This window comes from Plectropomus leopardus, chromosome 23 (assembly GCF_026936395.1).
Source record: "Plectropomus leopardus strain MGB_pleo_1.0 chromosome 23, ASM2693639v1, whole genome shotgun sequence".
Taxonomy (NCBI): domain Eukaryota; kingdom Metazoa; phylum Chordata; class Actinopteri; order Perciformes; family Serranidae; genus Plectropomus; species Plectropomus leopardus.
The window spans coordinates 18,349,166-18,370,093 of NC_142198.1; the positions used below are offsets into that span (position 1 = coordinate 18,349,166).

The following is a 20,928-nucleotide window of genomic DNA, read 5'->3' on the forward strand; positions in this document are numbered from 1 at the left end:
TGGAAGAAATGTATTCCAAGATTGTAGAAAATAGTTTAATTTCACTTTATCTAATGAAATACAAAAGTGAAAACAGGCAGAAAAAAAAATCTCATTCCATTTTATTGATATGATCATCATTATAAATATCATTACCATTATCATTGTTATTAACTGAATGCATTCACCTTCAATTTTGATTTATGTAAAAAAAAAAAATCATTGAGCACCATCAAAGTTCATAAATAGAGTCGCTTGTTATTCTGTGCCAACATCTCTGTAATTTCGGGCGTTTCCGAGTAAAACGAAACTCCCTGAAGTCACATTTACTCCCCCTGATCTGATCTAATTTATCACATGCTGCTGAGTGTAAACTGGGATTTATTTCCACCATTGTCACGTTATGCCTCTGTCCAGCAGGACTCCAGATGACAATGTACAAAAGACAAAAAAAAAATTATTATAACTTTACCAGGAGAACAATAATAACAATAACCATACTTATAATAACAACAATTTCCCGTAACAATGATAATAATTAAAAATTGCACCTTATTGTTGTACCGCTTACATTTGGACAAGCAGCTCTGCTATTCGACAACAAATGTACTGGAATGTTTGAAAACTGTCATTCGCGAGTCACGTTTTTAAGAAATATTTTTCCCGTCTGACTGCTTGCACTGAGAGAAGCCTGTGGATCATATTCAAGATTCTAGTTTTTGTACCATTTTTGATTTTTTTCAACAAGTGGGGAATCTTCTCTGGCAACCTCGTGTTACGTTTGAGATTTGTGGACATAATCCCGGTTAAAAAACACAATAATCAAAAATCCTAACTGTTGAAAAATCTGCATCAATCGACACGAACACTGTGCATACGGGACACGCTGTTATACTCAGCTCCGTCAAACATGAGGCGGGTGATTTTAACTAAAACTGAACATGGTTGGAGTGAAGCAGATTTGACTGAATAATTGTTGTAGCGTGACACAATTACCTGTATAAATGTTGGCATTGTGTATCTCTTCATACCCTGAAAATGTAACATTTCATACACTATTATGTTGCTGATATGTCTGAAAAATGCTGCGGTTTAAGTGTCATCATATTTAGGAACAAATATATCTTGGGTTGGTTCTGGAAAAGATTATGTCTGGGCTTAAAATACCCAGTTTTGGGGGTACAATTCTGACCAGAAATGTCCAGATGTCTTGCTAAAAGCACCCAAAAAACAACCCATTTTGTTGTTTTTTGTTCTCAGACAGTGGTCTACAGCTCGGCATGCGTATCGCCGTGGTGTCACGCCATCCACCTCCTGATGACAAAGTCAGCTCATATATTATCACTTTAGAAATGTACAAATGTAATGTATTCATGGTTTGCAGAAATGCACAATGCCCACAATTACTTCTGGCTACTGGACTGTGTAGTAGGGCTAGGTATCGTTAAAAATGTTCCATACTAGTGTCAATGTAACACTTTTAGTACCTTATTTTGAAACATAAGAGCACTTATTTCCATTGACGAGAAGCCAAAGTTCTCAAATATTATTATTGTCAAAGCACAGGCAACAGTCAAAGAACTTTACCTTTATAAAATAGGAAAAAATAGGCAATTTTTTGTCCTAAAGGAATAAAGACTAAAGAAGGAAATCTTCAGTGATTACCAATCTGACAATTTTTAATACTGTGTGCAGTAGACACATTTCAGGCTGCACAATATCAGCCCCTCCAGGTTGTTATGATGTCAAAATAGTTAATGCAAATTCAACCAATACCTGTGATTTCTGCACGAACTTGCAATTTTTTTGCTTATCACCACAAGGTTTTTGCAAATTTGACCGATCATCGTAGTTTCACCAAGCTTTTTTTCTGTATCATTGATATGGAACAAAAAGTCATTGATTGGAAAACACTTTTCAACCTCAAAACATAAAGCAGAATGGCTAAAATACACTAAAATATGCACAGATTTTTGATATTTTCACTTGCTTCTGCAATTTCATTGCAAAACATCACATTTAATTTTTTTGGTTTAAAGAAAGCTGCTGTGAAATCATTTATGCGCATATATATTAAGCTCATCCCTGTTTACATTCTGTTTACATTCAGTTTCTTTATTTGCAATACTGTCAACACAAATTTATATTACTTATCTATATTTTATTTTTTAGCCCTATATTTTAATCTACGCTATTTTAAATTTTGCTTCTACTTCTTTTCTTTTTCTTTTTTTAAACAGACATTTGTTGTCAGTATGCCTGAAGTTGACGTTGATCTCGTCCTGACGTTGTATTTTCATCACCAAATGTCATCTTCTAATGACGCTGGTGGCCAGCTGGGAAGAGATTTCTATTATCAGCATCTGCGTTGTGGGAATTGCTTTGCACAAGATAAGAATAGAGAACTTGAGGTGGAACTACAGATGTATAATGTCTAATACCCAGCCCTACTTAGTGGTAGAAACAAAAAACAAGAAATATAGGAAATACCGCTTAGCCAAATATCAAAACTTTGCCAAATAAATGAATTCAAGAGTAAAAAAGTCACAATGAGTTCATGTTTTTCAAAGTGAAACTCAACAGCAATTTTTTTTTCAGAGCAAAAACTCAACAGAGATGATGAATTTCTGAGTAAAACCCAAAAATGAGACACAAATCTCAAAGGTGTGAATGAATCAGACAGCAGTTCAGCTGGAGTCGTCCAGTTTAAAGGAGAGGAAGGAAGGAGGGATGTTTGTGTTTTTAAACCTGGGATGTGAGAGAGGAGTCGTGGATGAGTCTCTTTGTAATTTTCCCTTCTCTACGTGAGACTGTGGGTATGTTGTCAATCTCCGAACACAGTACATGTAAATACTTAACATACAAATACACATTTTTCCTGATTTCAGTTTCTAGGGCCTTTTTTTCTCGCTTTTGTGGCACGTACAAGCCACCCAAAACTTAACACGTTGTTCCCCTCCTCCCCCCTGTTTCTTCTGTCTTTTCTCCGTTCGCTTTCTCCTCCTCCTTTACTTCCTCCGCTCAGTTTCCATCCTCACCCGGCCCTCGTTCTCTCCTCCTCTTTTTCTGTCCCTCTGTGGCAGTCTGTCTATCGCCTCCTCTCTACACCTTGTCCAGGAGGGATCTCTGGCAGTAGAGGAGGCGTCGAGGCGTGCCGTACTTCCTGAAGAACAAAAGCGCTCCCAGAGTGACCACCACCAGCACCAGCAGGAGGAGAGGGATCACCACGGCGACCGGTCCGGCCCCGCTCTGTGATTCGTCCACCTCGATGATGATCACCTCCTCTTCCCGACCCCTCTTGGGCTCATCGCCTTCGCAGCCCATCCAGTCGCTGAGCACAGACTTGGGGTAGCCAGAATCCACCTTCATGTACTGGTTGTTGAACTTCCAGTACTTGTTGGCCTTGTAGAAGTACGTGTAAGCTGCGGAAAGTAGAGAGTACAAGATTTTTTTGATGGTTGCTTTAATTCGAAACAGTACCGCACAGCTGTTTGGGCTAAAACTGCTCTATTATGTCAACAATAGAAAATGATTATTTTGTGTACAGATCAATCTGTTAATTGATATTGTGATGTAATGTGGTAAAAATGCTTGATTTGTCTGATCAACAGTCAAATATATTCAGTTAACAATCACATAAGACAAAGTCAAAAGAAATGTTTGGCATTTTTCCTTGATTGTGAGGAATTGTCAAAGAAGATGCCAATAAATTTTTAATCCATTGACTTTTTGTTGTTTCAGCTCTTCGTGTCTTGGAATAAAAACATGGGGAGGAAAACTTACATCCGTCTTCACTCATGATGGCAGCTTTGATGTTCTCCGGTGCCCCGCTCCACATGCTGATGGGTTTTGGATATCCGCTGTCCACAGTGCGAGTCTGCTCGTTAAAACGGTAATACCTGCAAATGACACCAAAACACAAAAATTTAAAAAGATCTACAGTGTAGGAAAACATTTTTTCCTGAAAATCTGGCTTTGGATGATTAATTGGTGCAATGCAAAGTTCATGTCCTCAGTGTTGTTTTGGGGAATATGGGGGTTTTCTGTGGTTACACAGAAATAACGTGGTAGTTTTTAGGCTGATTCTGATATATTTTAGACTCAGTGTCTTCACATTCAGAGAGACTGAAAATTTAGCAAAGGTCTCCACTATTTATCTTCTTTTTTCCACATTATGCAGTGTTACCAAAGACGGCGTGACAAACTGTGAGTCAGAGAACTAAAATGTGGGATGCTCCCTTCATAACAAGTTCACAGATAAGCATTTTAAGAGTGCAAGTTACAACAGGTTGCTACAACTGTAAAAAGAAAGTGTGATTAGTTTTTGTTTGGGCTAAACGGAAAGAGATTTGATCTATGCATGAGTGCTGCAGGAATGCTCATACAGTGTGTCACAGAAAAAGTTAAAAGGATGATAAAGGAGTACTTCCAGTCACTCATCCTTTGAAATGAGGACCAAATTACCCAAACAGCAGCGAATTTCTCTTGCATCTGTTGTCTGGGAATATTTGTTTTAGACTTTGGATCTTTCCTGTACCTGCAATTTGCAGTTTATGTATTTGTTTTTGGCTTTCTGCAGCATGTTTCCTCATTTGCAGCACATTGTTGTATTTGTTTTGGATTGATTTATGTGTTTTTGAACTGACACAGTTTCTAAACCTGCAACACTTCTTTAAGAATGGTAATATTTTGGCTGTTGTGGGACCTTTGTCTTGTCTGACACCCTACTCAGGGGCATATTATAAGACAATGGGCCCCTGGGCACAGACATGAAAAAGCCCCCCCCACCTTTCGTACACCAAGACACACAGACTTTATAGTTGTTTATTGTCTTGTTATGTCATTGTTTTGTATCTCTTTGTTGTCATAATGCATGTTTTTGTGGTTTTGCGTGTCTTAGTAGTTATTTTGTGTCTTTTTGAGGTCATTTTGTGTCTTTTTTGGTCATTTTGTGTCTTTTTTGGTCATTTTTTGTCTCTACGTGATTGTTTTGTCCCTTATTGGAGACATTTTGTGCCTCTTTGCGTTTTTTTTTTCCTTTGTGATCATTTTAATCTCTCCTTGGTCAGTAGTAAGTTAATTTGAGTGACAGTTTGCAGGTAACGGCCAGGGGGTGCCCCTTACTTTTTGGGCCACTGGGCCTGTGCCCAATAGGCTAAATTTCCGAGGATAGCAAAAGAATGGCCCGCCCTACTCTACCTATGATTGGCCAGCTACCATCAGTGGTTGGACTGGTTAGATTTTGGCAAGAGGAGTAAGGCAGGGTTGTGGTTTCCTTCGCTATTCTCCGGCCAGTCCAGTAATCCTTCCATGTCCATACCAAATCAGTGGAAAAACTTGTTTTAAAATGTTTTCTTACCAATGCATAAGAGGCTTGGAACAAAGTCAACCATGCAAAGTTGACCAAACAGGTCAGACTACACATTTTACAAGTTCACCACACTTTAAAGAGGTTTATGAATAGACAACAGACTCACTTGGTGCCTCTGAAGAAGTACGTCTGTCCTGTTGGTGTGTAGAAGAGAGCAGCATCGATCTTGTCTTTTGGTAGACCGGTGCCAAGGTCTTTCAGGCTCTTGGGGGAATCCTTGTCCATGGTGGACTCACTAAAAACCCAGTACTTGTCACCTGGAGGAAAAACAGCAAGATGATGAGAAGAGAATCAGAAAACACGAGGACCAGATGAAAAGGAGATGAAAGGAAACCAGTCATAGCACATAAAATTCATCACTCGACCAGCTGCAGTGACTCAGCCGCCCCAGATCTGGTTTCCATCAAATCTAACACTGGACCTACCCTTGAAGAAGATAAATTTCCCATCATCCCTCTCGTAGGCGGCGTTGATGTTTGAGGGCAGGCCCCTCCAGAAGTGACTGATGGTCATCGGGTAACCTTGCAACACCTTGTTGTTGCGCACACGCCAAAACCACTTATCCTGCAAACACAAACACATACATTAGAAAAACAGTAGAACATATTCAAACATTTTTACTAAACCCTTTAAAACCTGGATCTACACTTTATTGTGCTCCAAGCTATCCGATCCTTTGAAACTTGTGAAAATTTAGTTAAATTTCTTTTGAAAATGTGGAAAAAGGCAATGACCAACTTGGCAAGAAATATACAACATATTGCAAGAAATTAGTAAAAGGTGACAAGAAACTATGCTAAAAAGTTGTTTTGTAAAAGAGGCAATGATTATTAGAAAATTATTTTTAAAAAAGGTAAACTATTTTTATAATTATAATGGTTTTATATTAAATTTTTTTTAAATAAGTAGAATAATTGCATTTTAATGCATTTTTTTCTGAACCTCTTTAAGTTCATTTTCTTTGTTTTTGTTCAAACCAATTTGTGTTGGTTTCAAAGGGTTGATATATATTAATTGGAGACTTGCATAGAACAGAGCTGGTGTTAATGGTAATTCACCTTAGCTTTTCCTATAATGACAGGTCAAAATTTCTGCAGTGAGAACGATCTATAATTTGATCTGTAAGAAATGTCTCCTATACCTTAAATACAAACTTTTCCCCTCTGAGGATGGCGATGGTGTCAAAGTGTCCCTCACAGATGTCTGGGCCATTGTCGGGGTACAACGGCTTTGTGGGTCGCGGGCGAGGAGGAGGAGGGGGAGCCCCAGATTTGCTTCCTGTGTGAAAAGATGTCAGAGAGAGTGAAAAGTTAATTTGGTGTAAGACCATCCAGCATATTTTAATGTACTGTATATACGTAGGTACTCATTTGCAGTCAAACAGAAGAACATCTTCATCAATTGGATGGTGTGGTGTACAGCGTAGTATTACTGGCTGCCATTTTAAAAAAATATATTTTGTTTCTATGTTTAACCTTGGTTAACACTTTATTATTTTAATTATTACTGATTTGTCATACTTGTAAATGCTGAGTTATTGAGTGCTTTCTGGGATTTGGTATTACTATTAAAGAGGTACTTAGTAGTGTTAAAAATTTACATGAAAAGAACAAAAACATGATAAGTATGTGAATTTATTGTGAGCATCTTCTGTATTATATGTTATATGTGTTGCCTTTATGTTGAAAAAAGAAAAAAAAAGAAAAATATTCGGGTCAAGTAAACTAGAAAAATTGCGGTTGACTGTATCTTTAAAAATGGCGGGTTTGTGCAAGATGTCATGTGGCATTACTGACAAATTTTCTCTAACAAATGAGTGGCCTAAGGTGATACAGAGCTGCTACCATGGCAACAGACTCTCTGGTTAAAGTCTAGATTATATGGTCATATTTATCTAACATTTTACAGTACTGAAAGTGTCTAATACCCAAATTAGTACTAATGTCCCTTTAGAAAAACAGTGTAAAAAATGTAAATGTGTAGATTTCATAACATGAAAATCACTAAAAATATATCCAGTAAATTCCCAGTTCCTTTTGGAGAACAACCCACCGTAGATTGCCTGGATGCCTCTGCGGTCATCGTCTGGTAGCTGGAAGTTTTCGGTTTCAAACCACTGATAGAAGGGCGCCATAATGGCAGAGGGGTCGTTGGAGTGCTCCAGACCCAGAGCGTGACCCAGCTCATGGACCGCCACCAGGAAAACATCATTACCTTCAAAGAGAAATAAATAAAATTTAGTTTAATTTCTTCCAGAGTCTAAATCTCACTTTCTGCTCTTCTCTCTCTCTTACCCCCCTGGTCCGTGTTCCCGGTGGTCCAGGGCTCAGCGAGGTCAAAGTGAGTGTCCCCTCCGATGCCGTGTCCGGGGAAGTAGGCATGAGCCAGGAAACCGCCCTCGCCGTCAAACGGCGTGCTGTCGCCATGGAAACCCTCTGAGAACGAGAGCATGATGTCTGCGAACTTGTCAGTGTTGCCTCTGATCTGGCTGTAGGGGATCTCTCTGAAGGTGAGCGGGATCACACTCTCCCAAACTTTGAAGGCTTTTCGGATAGCATCGTATGTGGCTCGCTCTCCGATCTTCGGGGTGTAGTTCTGTATGCTGTGAGACAAACAGGAGACAGTTTAGGGTCTGGGATGGATGCAGTCAACTCAAAATTATACACCGAAGAACAGAAAGGAGGCAAGTAAAGCCAAAAAAGCCTACTTAATTCTTTACAATAAAAACCTTTCACAAAAGAGACATTCATCATACTACTGTCGATAAGTCTTTAGTTTTTGAGTCTTTTATGGAAAATAGTATAAAAACAAGTGTCTTTATCTTGAATAAATGTTGAATAAGGCAGATCGCCTCACCACTTTAAGAAATTATACAAAAAAAATTCAGTTCAGCACATCAACAATGCTATTTTTGTTCTTTTTTTTGCTCTTTTGTGGACTGTTAAAATCATATTTAGAACTTGTATTTTGAGTGTAAAAGAAACTGGGCTGTCAATGCAGTATAAAATGCAAATACTTTTAAATTTGGTGCTACATGACCTGACAAAACAGGAAAAAGGACTGTGACATTTGCTTTTCCATGAAAGGTAGAAACCCTACAACTACCAGAATGCACTGCGCCACACCAGACCAATAGACAGACCAATTGGTGAGTGACGTTAAACGACACATTGAGTTAAAATCGGATGCTTAGTTTTAATATTTGATCTGTTTTCCAGCCTTTTTTTTTTACAATACAGGATAGTATGGTGCCCACTTCTTGTTCTTCTGTGATAGAAAACTTAATATCTATGGGTTTTGGACTTTGGGTCGGGCAACACAAGCAACAATTGCTAAGAATCAAATAAATGAGTATTTGAACTTGGAGTCTTAGAAATTGTGATCAGCATTTTAAATAATAAACAATCAATTAAATAACTGAACAGCATAGACGTTTACCTGAAGGTCACCTCAGACTTGTCCCACTTCAGACCCTGCACGGCGTATCTCTTCCTCCTCAGGTTGGTTTTCAGCTGCGGGCCGAACTTGTCAGCGACGCCACATCGCGGCCGGCTCATCGCCCTGGCAACAAAATAAAATTCGTATGTAAAATACTCAAACTCAACCATAGGACACATTATTTAAAAAGCGTAAAATTGCTGTGTTAGGCAATTCTGTGCTAAAGAGACGTTCAGGACTCACTCTAACGTGTTGGTGTCTATGGAGCCGGTGACAGTCAAACCGTATAATCTCTGCATGGCTGATATCGCTGCTTCAATGGCTTTTGGTGAGCGGAGGGCCTGGGCTCTGACATCGCCTGGAGGCAGGTAGCCATACTGCTGCAGCCAAGCCTGCAAGAGAAAGAAAATAATAAATGTCTGTTTGTTTATGTATTTATTTAGACTTTGTTTGTGTATACATTTATCTCATTTTCCATTCAAGAAGCTATAAAGCACCTAAAAATACAAAAAATACACTCTAAATTTACTAAAATATGCATTTCTGATATATAACTTGTGATTTTTACATTATAGACCCAACAATTAAAAGATTAATAAAGAAAACACAGACCTTAAAAAAGGGGTTGAGATTGCTGCCTTGAAAACACCACTTCATATTTGTTTACAGTCTTTCTAATGTCAAGACTGGAACAGCAAAATCCAAATTTTTAAAACACCTAAACCCCAAAAACCTGCTTTATTTTGGCTGCTACATGACGTATACAGCATTCTGGTATAGGGAATTATATTTCCATAAAATACAACATGCTTAAAAAAAGACAAACAGTTAAAAAACGTTTGGAAAATGTCATTTATCTGCTTAAATGCAGTGATAATGTTACTACATGAGGGTTTTATTTTCAATCAGGCAGTAACAAAGAGTTTTGCAACACATGAAAAACATCTACTTCTTTCTGTTTTACTTTCTTTGTGAGTTTCTTGGTCTGATTGTAGTGCCAGCGAAAACACAAAAACCACTTGAAAATATCTTAGTCGACAAAAGCGAAAGGATTGGCCGCTTGTATGAGCCTGTGTGTTTTTTCTACAGTCACCTTTCAGAGCTTGTTACGACCTGCGTCTCTGAGCTCAGATGCATCACACAGATTGCATGAATAAGGGAAACAAAGTGTGTGTTTTTTTAGTGACTTGAGTTGCATCAGCCAACACACACTCTAAGCTAACTCGTCATGTTAAATTTATGGTCATTTCTTCACATGACTGTGACATTATCCCGTTTATGAACTCTTAAAACCCAACACCAACTCCTCGCATACCCCCTTTGATATATGCCGAACTCATTTGGGGGGAACTTTGTTGTGGGGTCATGAGGAGGGACGAGAGAGGAACCGAGAGCCAAATAAAACACACAATGTGAAAACACTGATGTCATTTCAGTCACGATGACCCAGATGTCTGTCTAGACTATCGCAGCCAAAGACAACTGGCGGTCAAAACTCTGGAAAAAGTAACATTTTCAGCAACATTTGGGTTCCTCAAAGCTTGAGTTTTAAGATCTCCCTGCCACTGTCTATGTCTGTCCTCCTCCTCTTCTCTCTGTCTGCCTTCATGTCAACCAAAACCACCACTATTTATCTTAACACATGAAAGGCCAGCCTATTCTTTCCACTGCATGCTGCTGGTGGTCTAAAACTTAATGGAATTATTTGCTTTTTTGCAGAGTTAGATGAGAAAAGTTTTAAAATTAAGCTGGGACTAGGACATGGTTACCTTCGCATTACAACTGGAAACATAGGGAAACAGCTAGCCTTGCTCTGTCCAGAAATTAAAAAATATGTCAACAACATCTGCTATTAAATGCTAATATATAGTACAAGTAGAGAAGAGTCATCAAGTCAATGAACTTAGTAATATCCAAAATGCAAAAACATTTTTCTGAGAGTTTGCTAACATCAACCAGCATAAGCTACCAGACCAAGAAAGCACAAAAAAATCCTGAATATATTTAGTTGAGGGGTGTGTTTTATTGGTTATAAATGATAGTTTTCATTCATAAGACCGTGTTTTTACTTGATTAAAAAGTCAGATGCCTAGCTTTAAAACTCATTACCAGGTAAAATTTCAGACTGGTAGCTTGGAAACGTTCAACTTCTCAGTGCAAATGGAACGCAAATAGACTCACATGCACAAACAGGCACAAACCATTTGCTGCAACAAAAAACAGAGAAGCTCGGATTACAACACACTCAGAAGGAGCGCGACATCTCTCACTATATCTTTACCGTTGTTTGATGCCATATTAATGTCCTGAATGTTGGATACAGCTCTTTAAGGGGCAAACATTCGAGTCGTATTAATCTTCTCATCTCATCTTCGCATCTATTGGAGTTGCAGAATATTAATGCATCTTAAACTGTGTGTTTCCACGAATGTGTCTGCACACACACATAGAGGGTTAACACGTCTTCACCACAGATTAAATCAGTGGAATTACCCCGAATGCCTTCGTTAACGTCATCTGAACCTCAGATATCTTACTTATTCCAGCATTTAGTGCTGTTTTTCTCTTCAACGACAAGTGAAGGGAAAAGCAGAGAGGGGGAGGGATGGAAACGTAGCAGCTTCATGGGCCGGACTACCTGGCCATGCGCTGCCTGTGCACACACAGCTACTGTTAGTCATGTGGCAGGCAGAGAACAAGGTTCACTTATGACGACCTGCAGAGAGGCAACATATCCCCCCTCTCCCCTCTCTGCATACCCCCCCAAACAATGTCTTTAAGATTTCTCTGGATTATTTAAGCATCTAGTTAATCTAATTTATCCCCTGACTCTCTTCTTGAGTCAATCTGCCTGTAATGCAGACCAAATTTACTCTCTCCGCCTCTCCGCTGACTGCTGCTAGTGTGTCCTGCGGCTCCAGTGTGGTGACGCGTCTGCTTCTATAAAAACACTCCCCTGAAAAGTCTCCCCCCCACACCGTCAAGACCTCCACTTCTCTCCTTCTGGTCCCAAACTACTCCACACACCACCGCCGCCGCCACCACCTCCGGTTGAGACGCCAGGTATCCCAGCATGCACCCCTCCTCCCTGGAACTCCCAGCAGCCACCATCAAAGCGTCTATTTATTGAGACTTGTACATGGCTGGTATTGTTGGCCTCGGGGTAGCTTGGTAGCCTCGCTACACGGCCATGTGTGGTCAAAGGGTGCTGGTTTGGTAAACACACCGCTGAGTGCATGCAGTGTGTGTGTGTGTGTGTGTGTGTGTGTGTGTGTGTGTGTGTGTGTGTGTGTGTGTGTGTGTGTGTGTGTGTGTGTGTGTGTGTGCAGTGACGTGAGGGCTGGATGTATAATGCACAGACGCTGAAACAGCCAGCGTGATGCAAAGTCTCGCTTGAGCTGTGATGTACACATGAATTCTGTGACCCTACTTTGACCTTACTATTTTACGTCAGACCAAAATGATTAATTCATCGGACGGAAAGTATTTTTTAAGCAAAAAAACCCAAACATTTAACCCTTTGAAACTTGAGCAAACTAATAAAGATTTTAAACTTAGATTTTAACACAGATATCCCCCTCAAACCCTTATTGACAGCTGAATTAGTGCTGGATACAAATTTCAGTTGAATTAACAAAAATCAGTTAATCAACCTGGAGCTCTCAGGACTCCTGCTGCGAAGTTGCCACTTGTTACAAAACAAAATCACTCAAATGAAAATCAGCATTTACAAAAAAAAAATGACCATGATGTCTGGCAGCATGCATGTGATGTCTCAATGTCTGGCCGTCACCCATCACAGGAAAAGCGTATGCCACATACTGTCTCACACTCACATTCACATGAGAGTTCTAATTTGTTTTCCCGGATGCATCATAAAAAAGCCAACCACAAGTTCCTACAAAAGCTATAAACAAAATAAAAAGTCCCCTGTGCATTTATAGCCACTGTGGTAAAAAAAAACAAAAGAATGATGACATTTTATTAGGAAGTGTAACTGTCATTACGTCTGTCATGTGGGTCTTTGTCTATATTTATATTATAAGTGCTAAAAGAAACTATGAATTAAACAGAGATAAGGGTGTGAGTTTACGTATATTTAACCACATAGAAGTGCACGTCTGTTTAGTGTATAACAATGCTGCCAAGAGTTTAAACACTGTTTGTTTCAGGCTGCCTGCATAAACTTCCTCTGTTTTTTAAAGTTTTTTTCCAGAAATGAGGACTTCAGTCTCACTGGGAGAGAGGGACGAAGAAAATGGACAGAGGAGAGGGTAAAGGACACGAGAAGATGATCTAAAGAGCAGAGGTACATTAGTGAAGGAGAGGTAAAGACATTAGAAAGAAGAGCGGCGAAAGAAAATAGAGGAGAGAGAGAGAGAGGGGTTAGGAGTATGACTGAATTTAAATTTGAGGCACTGAGTCAGTTGTTCCTCTCGCTCGGTGCCAACGGAAAAAACTGAAAATTCTGCTCATGAGTGGCTGAATCTCACATTGCCTTCATTTCTTGGCGTCTCTGACCCAGTTAGCACTCACATCAGCGCCGTGCAATATTATTTCTGCATTAACATTTCTGCCAGGTCTAACAGGTCAAATAAAATCACTGGATCGTTTTATTATGCTTTAATGAAAACTTAATTAAGTGATGCAAACCTACTGTACTCTGGCACATCAATATGGTTTATATAGTGATAAATTAATACTATTTATAAAAAGGTTAATTGCACCACAGGTCACTGTGTGTAAAGCAGTTGTCACACACAGATAACCACGAGTATATTTAATTTTGAGGTGCTTGCACTTTAAATTTCAGTCTTATGCTTTTATATACTTTTACTCAAAGGCAAATAAAGCACTTGTCACACAAACCAAATGTAAAAGGAGCTTATGAAATATGATGAATTACTCCACTTTGACCATTTGCTACATTTATAGGATGAGTACAACTTATAATAAAGTTCATTTAAGTCATGGTGGAAGAAGAATTTAGATCCTTTACATAAATATATTACAATACTGCGGTATAAAAACTAAACTACACAATTACAAAAAAAAATAGTATGAGAAGCAAATCTACTATTGCATCAAACATGAAGTACATATTATGCAGAATACTCCATTTATACATGAAAGATGTAGATAAATGAGCTTGGACTTGGACACACTTAGACGACAATGTCTAAAAACTCCACTACAAATAAAAGCCTTGCATTAAAAACCTTGTTTAAGGTTTAATTTGCAGGATTTAGGGGGATATATTGGCAAAAATGGAATATAATATATAAGTATGTTTTCCTGGTGAATAATAACCTGAAAATAAGAATTGTTGTGCTTTCGTTACCTCAGAATGAGATGTTTGTATTTCTATCAGTAGCCCAGAAATGTCATACTAGTTAGCTGTCAGATGAAAACATATGTAGTGGAGGTAAAAGTACAATATTGGCCTCTGAGATGTAGTGGGGTATAAGTATAAAGTTGCATGAATGGGAAATAATCAAGTTAAGTACAGGCACCTTAAATTTGTATTTTTGTGTAGTACTTGAGTAAATGCATTTAGTTCAATTCTACCACTACACTATTTGGGGAGATTATGATAATAAATTGTATTTTATAAAATACAGAAATTATTTATGTCATAGAGTAAAAATTATATTTCTCTCTGAAATATAAGTATTCAGTAGCGTGAAATAAAAACACTGTTAAGAAATCAAAAAGTGCAGTACTTGTGTAAATGTACTTAATAACTTTTGGCAGATGGTCTTTACGCTGAATTATTTTTCCACCAAAATTAGTATGTGCACATGTTTTTCAAACACATGCAAACCTGCTAAATATGGGCGATAGACTTTATTCCCACTGCCAGTGAGCACACCACTGCAGAGCGAGTCTGCCTTTTGGTCAGCTTGTGTGCACGTTGTTTTGTTGGTGTGTCCGTGTGACATCACCGACAGGCAGGAGAACATTTAAACAGTAGACAGGAACACGGATCTTTGAAAACTTTTCAGTGGCATCTTCTCTTTATGTATCTCTTACTTATTCAGTCTCTCTTTCAAACTCGGTGCAGACGTATTTGGATCAGTGTTTTAGTGCTGCTCAGGAGGAGATGGACAGTAATTAGAGATGGCGTGTAGTTGCATCTCGCTGGTTAAGGACCTGAAATTACTGCATTCACCCGAATGTTGAATTCCCCTCAATACCAATTGGAGCCAGTGGTGATAAAAAACCATGTCCACTGCAGAGTCATTTGACCCCGGTGTAAATGCCAATTGTATGCATTCCCGTTGCATTAAAAAGCCAGATGTTAGCGGGTTTTTTGTGCAGTGGGAATGAGACTTTAGGTTCAGCAAATCTGGCCTTCAAATTTAGTCGAATTCAACCAGCTGAGCACCTGAGACTAAAAATACTAAGAAATCCTTAAAAACTGCATCATGGTGGAAACTTCCCCTCTTTTATGTCGTCTTTGTTAACAAGGAGGACCATTTTCTTGTGTGTAGAGCAAAGATAAGCTCCCTCTCTCCCTTGAACTCCACCAGTTTCTCATTAGAGCCGATCCAGCTGATTACTTTGACATTTCTCAAGTGACAAGCTGCTGCCTGTCAGAGCAGCGAGCACCAGATCTCAAGCTAGGCCTTTTTCCTTTTGATGCTACATCAACAAGCCCCTCCAGTCGAGATAAAGGGAACTGAACCCAGATGTGTTTTGACCGGATCTGTAACCCTCTGTTGGGATCACGAGACATGTGTCTCCAGATGGCAAGGGGAAATCTCTAGATTTTTCTTTCTCCAGATATGGAGAGATCCTGATTTAGGCCGTGATGTTTTCATTGCTGCCCACTTCCTGTGCTCACTAAGCTTTTTATTTGAGTAAAGAAAGGTTAGACGAGGCAAAAGTGGTGAATGAAAACAGATGCCGGAGGTCGCGATGGTGCTCCACTTCAGCAGAAGTCATTTTCGGAGAAAAGGGGAAGTTTTATTTTTCTTTTGGTGGAGCTTTTCTTTTCACTCAGCTTGGATTAAGTGGGTTTAGTTTGTCGGAGTGAAGTCAGAGAGGGATCTTCTCATGTTGAGCAATGAGTGATGAACCGCAAAATTCCTCTAAACTCTTTCTCCGTCTCAGTTCTTCTTTCTCAAACACCTCAGAAGTTGCTTCATCGACTTTAATTAAACATTTATGTCACTCAGTTTCGTCTTTGTTTCTCCTCTCTTTGCTGTTTTGTCTTTTCCCTCCGCGCACAGACACGTCTATCTTTTGATCACTGGGTTCATGTACGGCTCTCAGGTGACGTAATCCTGACCCCATAATCAACTCTTATCCTGTTTCTGCATCCCGGCACTGTGTGTCTCACCTTAACCCTTTAAAACCTGTGTAACTTGGCTTGACTTCTTTCAAAATATAGGCAGAAGACAATGAGCACAAAAGAAGGAATGATCCAAAGAATTTGCAAAAACTTAATTGAAAATTATCTGAAAATTAGTAAATAAAAATTATTTATAAAAAAAAACAATAAGTAAGATTATTTAATTGTATTATTATTAAAATTATAATAATTCTCTAATTATTAATTATTTTAATTATGTAATTAAGGTAAAATAAAATAGGTTAAATAAATTTTTCCCTAGCTATTTAAGTTTTTTAAAAAATACACATTTTTTGCAATTGGAGAACATTTCTCACCAAATTGTAAAAAAAAAATTACTTGTAAAAATGTGCCTAAAAAATGTAATAATTATGTATATGTAATTATGATCATTTGTTCTATATTTATTCTGGCTTTTTTCTTTTATCCCTATACCGTTTTCATATTTTTTTAAAATAATTTTCTAAATCTACTTTTTTTTTTTTTGCAATGTGTAGAGCATTTCTTCCTAAATTGCTCATTGTCTTTAAAAAAAACCAAAAAACCCCAACAAGAATAAGGAAGTGACCTGGAAAAAAATGCTTAAAAGTCATTAGAATTCTGTAAATTAATTCTAATTATGTAATTATGATATTATTTATATGTTTTTTCCTGGCTTTTCTAAATCTACATTTTAAATTTTTTTTTTTTTTTTACAGTTTATATTACATTTCTTCAACCAAGTTGCTAATTACCTTTCCCCCATGTTTTTAAAAAAGAAACTGCAAGGTTTGCAAGGTATAAATACTTGTTAAAGGAAAGCAGCACAAGAAAAATGATGTCGCTCCAGGTTTCAAAGTGTTGCAGCAGTTATCATTTTAGCACTGAAGGTATCACAAACAGCTGTAATGTTGTCTGACTTTGTTTACAGACATTCATCACTGTGTCGGTGCGTCCGCCACGGGAGGGCAGCCGCCTGTGGCGTCTTATAAACTGTCTGAGTTATCCACCATGTCTGGCTTGACTCACACGCCAGCAACTTGTGGTCAGTGACTAAGGTCCTCCTTCGTGCGTCCTGTCCACGCAGAACTAGCACAAACTCTTGTGTATTTAAGGCCAGTTGATGGACTTTTTTCTCTGTGAATCAATTTCCTGGGGCAGCTGGTGCATCCTGTCTTTCACAGAAACACCTTGTATGTGTCGTTCCTGACGGTATGACTGTCTGTGACCAAGCATCACATCAAACGCCCTGATGACCCTCAAACTAGAGCAAATGTGACATGCAGGGTGCTCGTACCCGATCATTTCCTGAGCTGCATGTCAAAATATGTTGTTCAGCTGAAGGCTGCACTTTAGTGTCTCCTGGCTGCAGTTTCAAAGCCTGAGGCCTCGACAGCAGGAGGCCAGGGGCCAGTCGCAACCTCACACATGTTCACGGGACGATTCTAGGACTGTAGGACGTTTCTAGGATTTAAGGATATTTCTCGGATTTTAGCAGGTTTCTTGGATTTGAGGACATTTCTAGCATTTTAGGACGTTTCTCAAACTTTAGGGCATTTCAAGCATTTTTGGACATTTCTTTGATTTTAGGATATTTCTCGGACTTTTCTAGGATTTAAGGACATTTCCCTGATTTTAAGACATTATTTGATTCTTGGATATTTCTAGGACTTTAGGATGTTTCTCAGATTTTAGGGCATTTATTTGATTTTAGGACTTTTCAAGGACTTTAAGATTTTAGGACATTTTCTTGGATTTTAGGATATTTCTAGGACTTTGGGATGTCTCTAGAATTTTGGGACATTTCTTGGATTTTTGCACGTTTCTTTAGGACTTTTCTAGGATTAAAGGACATTTCCCTGATTTTAAGACATTATTTGATTCTTGGATATTTCTAGGACTTTAGGACGTTTCTCAGATTTTAGGGGATTTCTTGGATTTTAGGACGTTTCTAGGACTTTAGGACATTTTCTTGGATTTTAGGATGTTTCTAGGACTTTAGGATGTTTCTATGGTTTCGGACATTTTGAGTATTTTTTGAAGACTTTAGGACATTTCTAGGATCTAAGGACTATTCTTGGATTTTTAGACATTTCTTGGAATTTTGGACATTCCTCAGATTTTAGGACATGTCTTGGATTTTAGGTTATTTCCAGTATTTTAGGACGCTGTTTAATGCACTCTGGCATCTTATGCAAACTAAAGGTACATAAACAATTACCAGTGTGAATAACTTTATTCTTTATTGTGAATCAGAAAATGTTTGGGGGGGCCACATGACATACTATTGAGGGCCAGATTTGACTCAGGGGCTGTAAGTTGACTATCATTGCTCTACAGTCTCCCAGATTTCGTGCCTCATGTCCGGCTTGTTGTGAACGCAGACCTTCTTCCCGGCCTGTGCAGTCTACAGATGTAAACCATTAACCCCCTCCCTCGTGCAGCACCACTACCCCCCTTATTTTTCCTCAGAACAAAGCAGCTCAGCTGAGGTTTCTGCCCCGGCATGGCTGGATCTCCCCTCCTCCTTCACAAGCCACAAGAGTTTAGACTCATGACATTTTTTCTCTGGATGAAGTTTCATCTCTTGTTACAGTTTCTGCTCAGATGGACGACTCTCAGTGCAGAAAGATAACCGTCAGGAGTCTTTTAGGGAGGCTGAATAAACATGGGAACACAAACATTTCCTCCCTTGCTGCTGCAAGATTGGAAACAGCCAATTAAACAGTAAAAAAACACTTCAGATAACAGATATATTTCCCTGTGGTGGGAATCAGTTATTTTTTGAGGCTAGTCAAAAACTGCGTCAATATGGGAGTTAAGGAATTGTAGAATGATAAACAAAATATTAACAGGCACCAAACCGTCTCAAGTTTAGGGGAGACTCATGTAAAAACCCACTTGGCCATTAATGTCATTAGTTGATATTTGGTTGAATTTCGGTTGTGACGACCAAAATTCGATGTCAGGACGTCTAATGCAAACATCACTTTGATGTAGGTTGTGTTGTTCAGTAACCAAAATGCAACGTCTCCCAAATGTGTCATGCCAGCTCATCTTGACATAAAATATCAAACAATTACTCATAAAACATAACGTCTGCAAAATGTCATCATGTTAACATCCACACAACATGGAGTTCTTACATCATTAGACATTTAAAATATTTTTCAACCCGATTTTCATTCCAGCCAAAATATAACGTGTGTGTGACATAAGAGTCCAACGTCTTTCTGACTTCATATTTACATCCGGTGTCAGCTGGGGGAGTTCAAAAATTGTGATATTGTGATTATGTATTTCCTTTGCCAAAATGTAGACTAATTTTGAAGCGTTATTTAGCTACTTTCCCAAGATGCTATCATGGCTTTTGCTTTGTTAAAATGGAATTCGTTAACTTGTGTTTACAACATTAGAAGTCACGAACCCAAATTTCCCTTTTACGAGGTTGTGAATACTAAAACGGGGGCGTTCATATGGGCTCAGTACACACAGTAAACACAACCATTGGTTGGTACCAATGGATGCTTTGGGTTGTCTAGTTTCTTAAAGTACTGCTATCTTCACGCTAGTGTTAAGTATGAGTGCACCATTACCTCTTAAAGATAATAATATCGGCCTTTTCATTATTTGGGCAAATGTCGGGGCCAGGAATTGTGTCAGGGTGGGCGCGCCCCCCCTCCCGGCCACCCCTTTGGGTCGCCACTGGATATAATAAGAGGTTAAACTCCAGTAAAATATTTCGGTTTTGTTAATCTATATTTTCCAGGAATATGGTATAACATTGTAATGGAGAAACGACTAAAAACAATATTTGAAAGTTAGGAAAATTAAAAATTGAAGTTGTTTACACACAGCATCTTGAATAACACACTTCAAATAAGAACATAACCCTGCATGTATTAGTTTGCATAGTTTAAAGTAAGTGAATAATGTATTTTCCATAGACTTACCTCTGCTTTTAGCACATTTGCAGTGACGGAGGAAAAACCAAAGCAGCAGAGACCACAGGCCACGGTGAGGAGCTGGGGCAGCATTCTTCTATCTGCAAACTGCCCCGAATAAAAAATAAATTACAGAAAAAATCAAGGAACTAACTTTCTAAAAAAAAAAAAAAGTCCCGCTGTCCTGACAGCAAAAGACGAACAAAATCAAAACAAAATCTACTCCGTTACGCTTTTAAAACGTTTTTTTCTCCTCTCCGCGTGGACACTTTTATCGCACCGGGCAGCTTTTCTGCACAAAGCGACTCCTGAACAGTCAGAGCTGCGCTGAAAACACCCAACAAAAGGCGAAAATCATCAGGTGGCTGCGACAAATGCTCAGCTGGTGTTCACCAGAGCTTCATAGTTTGGCTTCCTGTCCTCTGGTGAGATTGTCTGCAGCGTGTGGACGTGGTCACGAGAGCGAGAGAGAGAGAGAGAGAGAGAGAGAGAGAGGATTTTCCTCTGGGTCCTCCTCCAGATGTGCATACGTCATTTTTCATGGCTGACATGCTTTATCAATGTACCGATTTATCGATTTATGATATACCACATACACTCGTGTTGTTATGACAACCTGCAGGAGTTCTATAACATAAAACAAATATAAAAAATTAAAATGTAAATATAAAAGGTGTTCGCCTCTTTTGTTTGTTAGGATTTCTTTTTGGGGGGTTAAAAGACACTGTTTCTACTTTCAGTTGGGTTACTCAGATATTTTTACTCTAAGTTAAAATATCACAATGTAAAAATACTCCATGACAAGTAAAAAAGTCCTGCACTCTGGACCCAGTTTAGCACCCAACTTTATTTAACCCTTT

The 20,928-nt window shown here is 38.7% G+C and overlaps 1 protein-coding gene and 1 long non-coding RNA gene across 2 annotated transcripts; one reads left to right on the forward strand and one right to left on the reverse strand.

Annotated features, from left to right (window-relative positions):
* Positions 1-21: 21 nt before the first annotated feature.
* mmp14a (matrix metallopeptidase 14a (membrane-inserted)) lies at positions 22-20,541 on the reverse strand. The gene is made up of 10 exons (XM_042512078.2): positions 20,078-20,541; positions 9,032-9,180; positions 8,789-8,911; positions 7,645-7,952; positions 7,403-7,564; positions 6,492-6,628; positions 5,776-5,914; positions 5,457-5,607; positions 3,763-3,878; positions 22-3,401 (listed from the first exon to the last, which is right to left on the reverse strand). The coding sequence occupies exons 1-10, from the start codon at positions 20,159-20,161 to the stop codon at positions 3,082-3,084; spliced, it is 1,689 nt and encodes a 562-aa protein (XP_042368012.1). The 5' UTR covers positions 20,162-20,541; the 3' UTR covers positions 22-3,081.
* Positions 3,249-16,017, forward strand: LOC148185723 (uncharacterized). Its single transcript, XR_015775609.1, has 4 exons — positions 3,249-3,390; positions 3,721-3,871; positions 7,674-7,859; positions 12,994-16,017. It is a non-coding gene; the product is annotated as an uncharacterized LOC148185723 (long non-coding RNA).
* Positions 20,542-20,928: the final 387 nt, after the last annotated feature.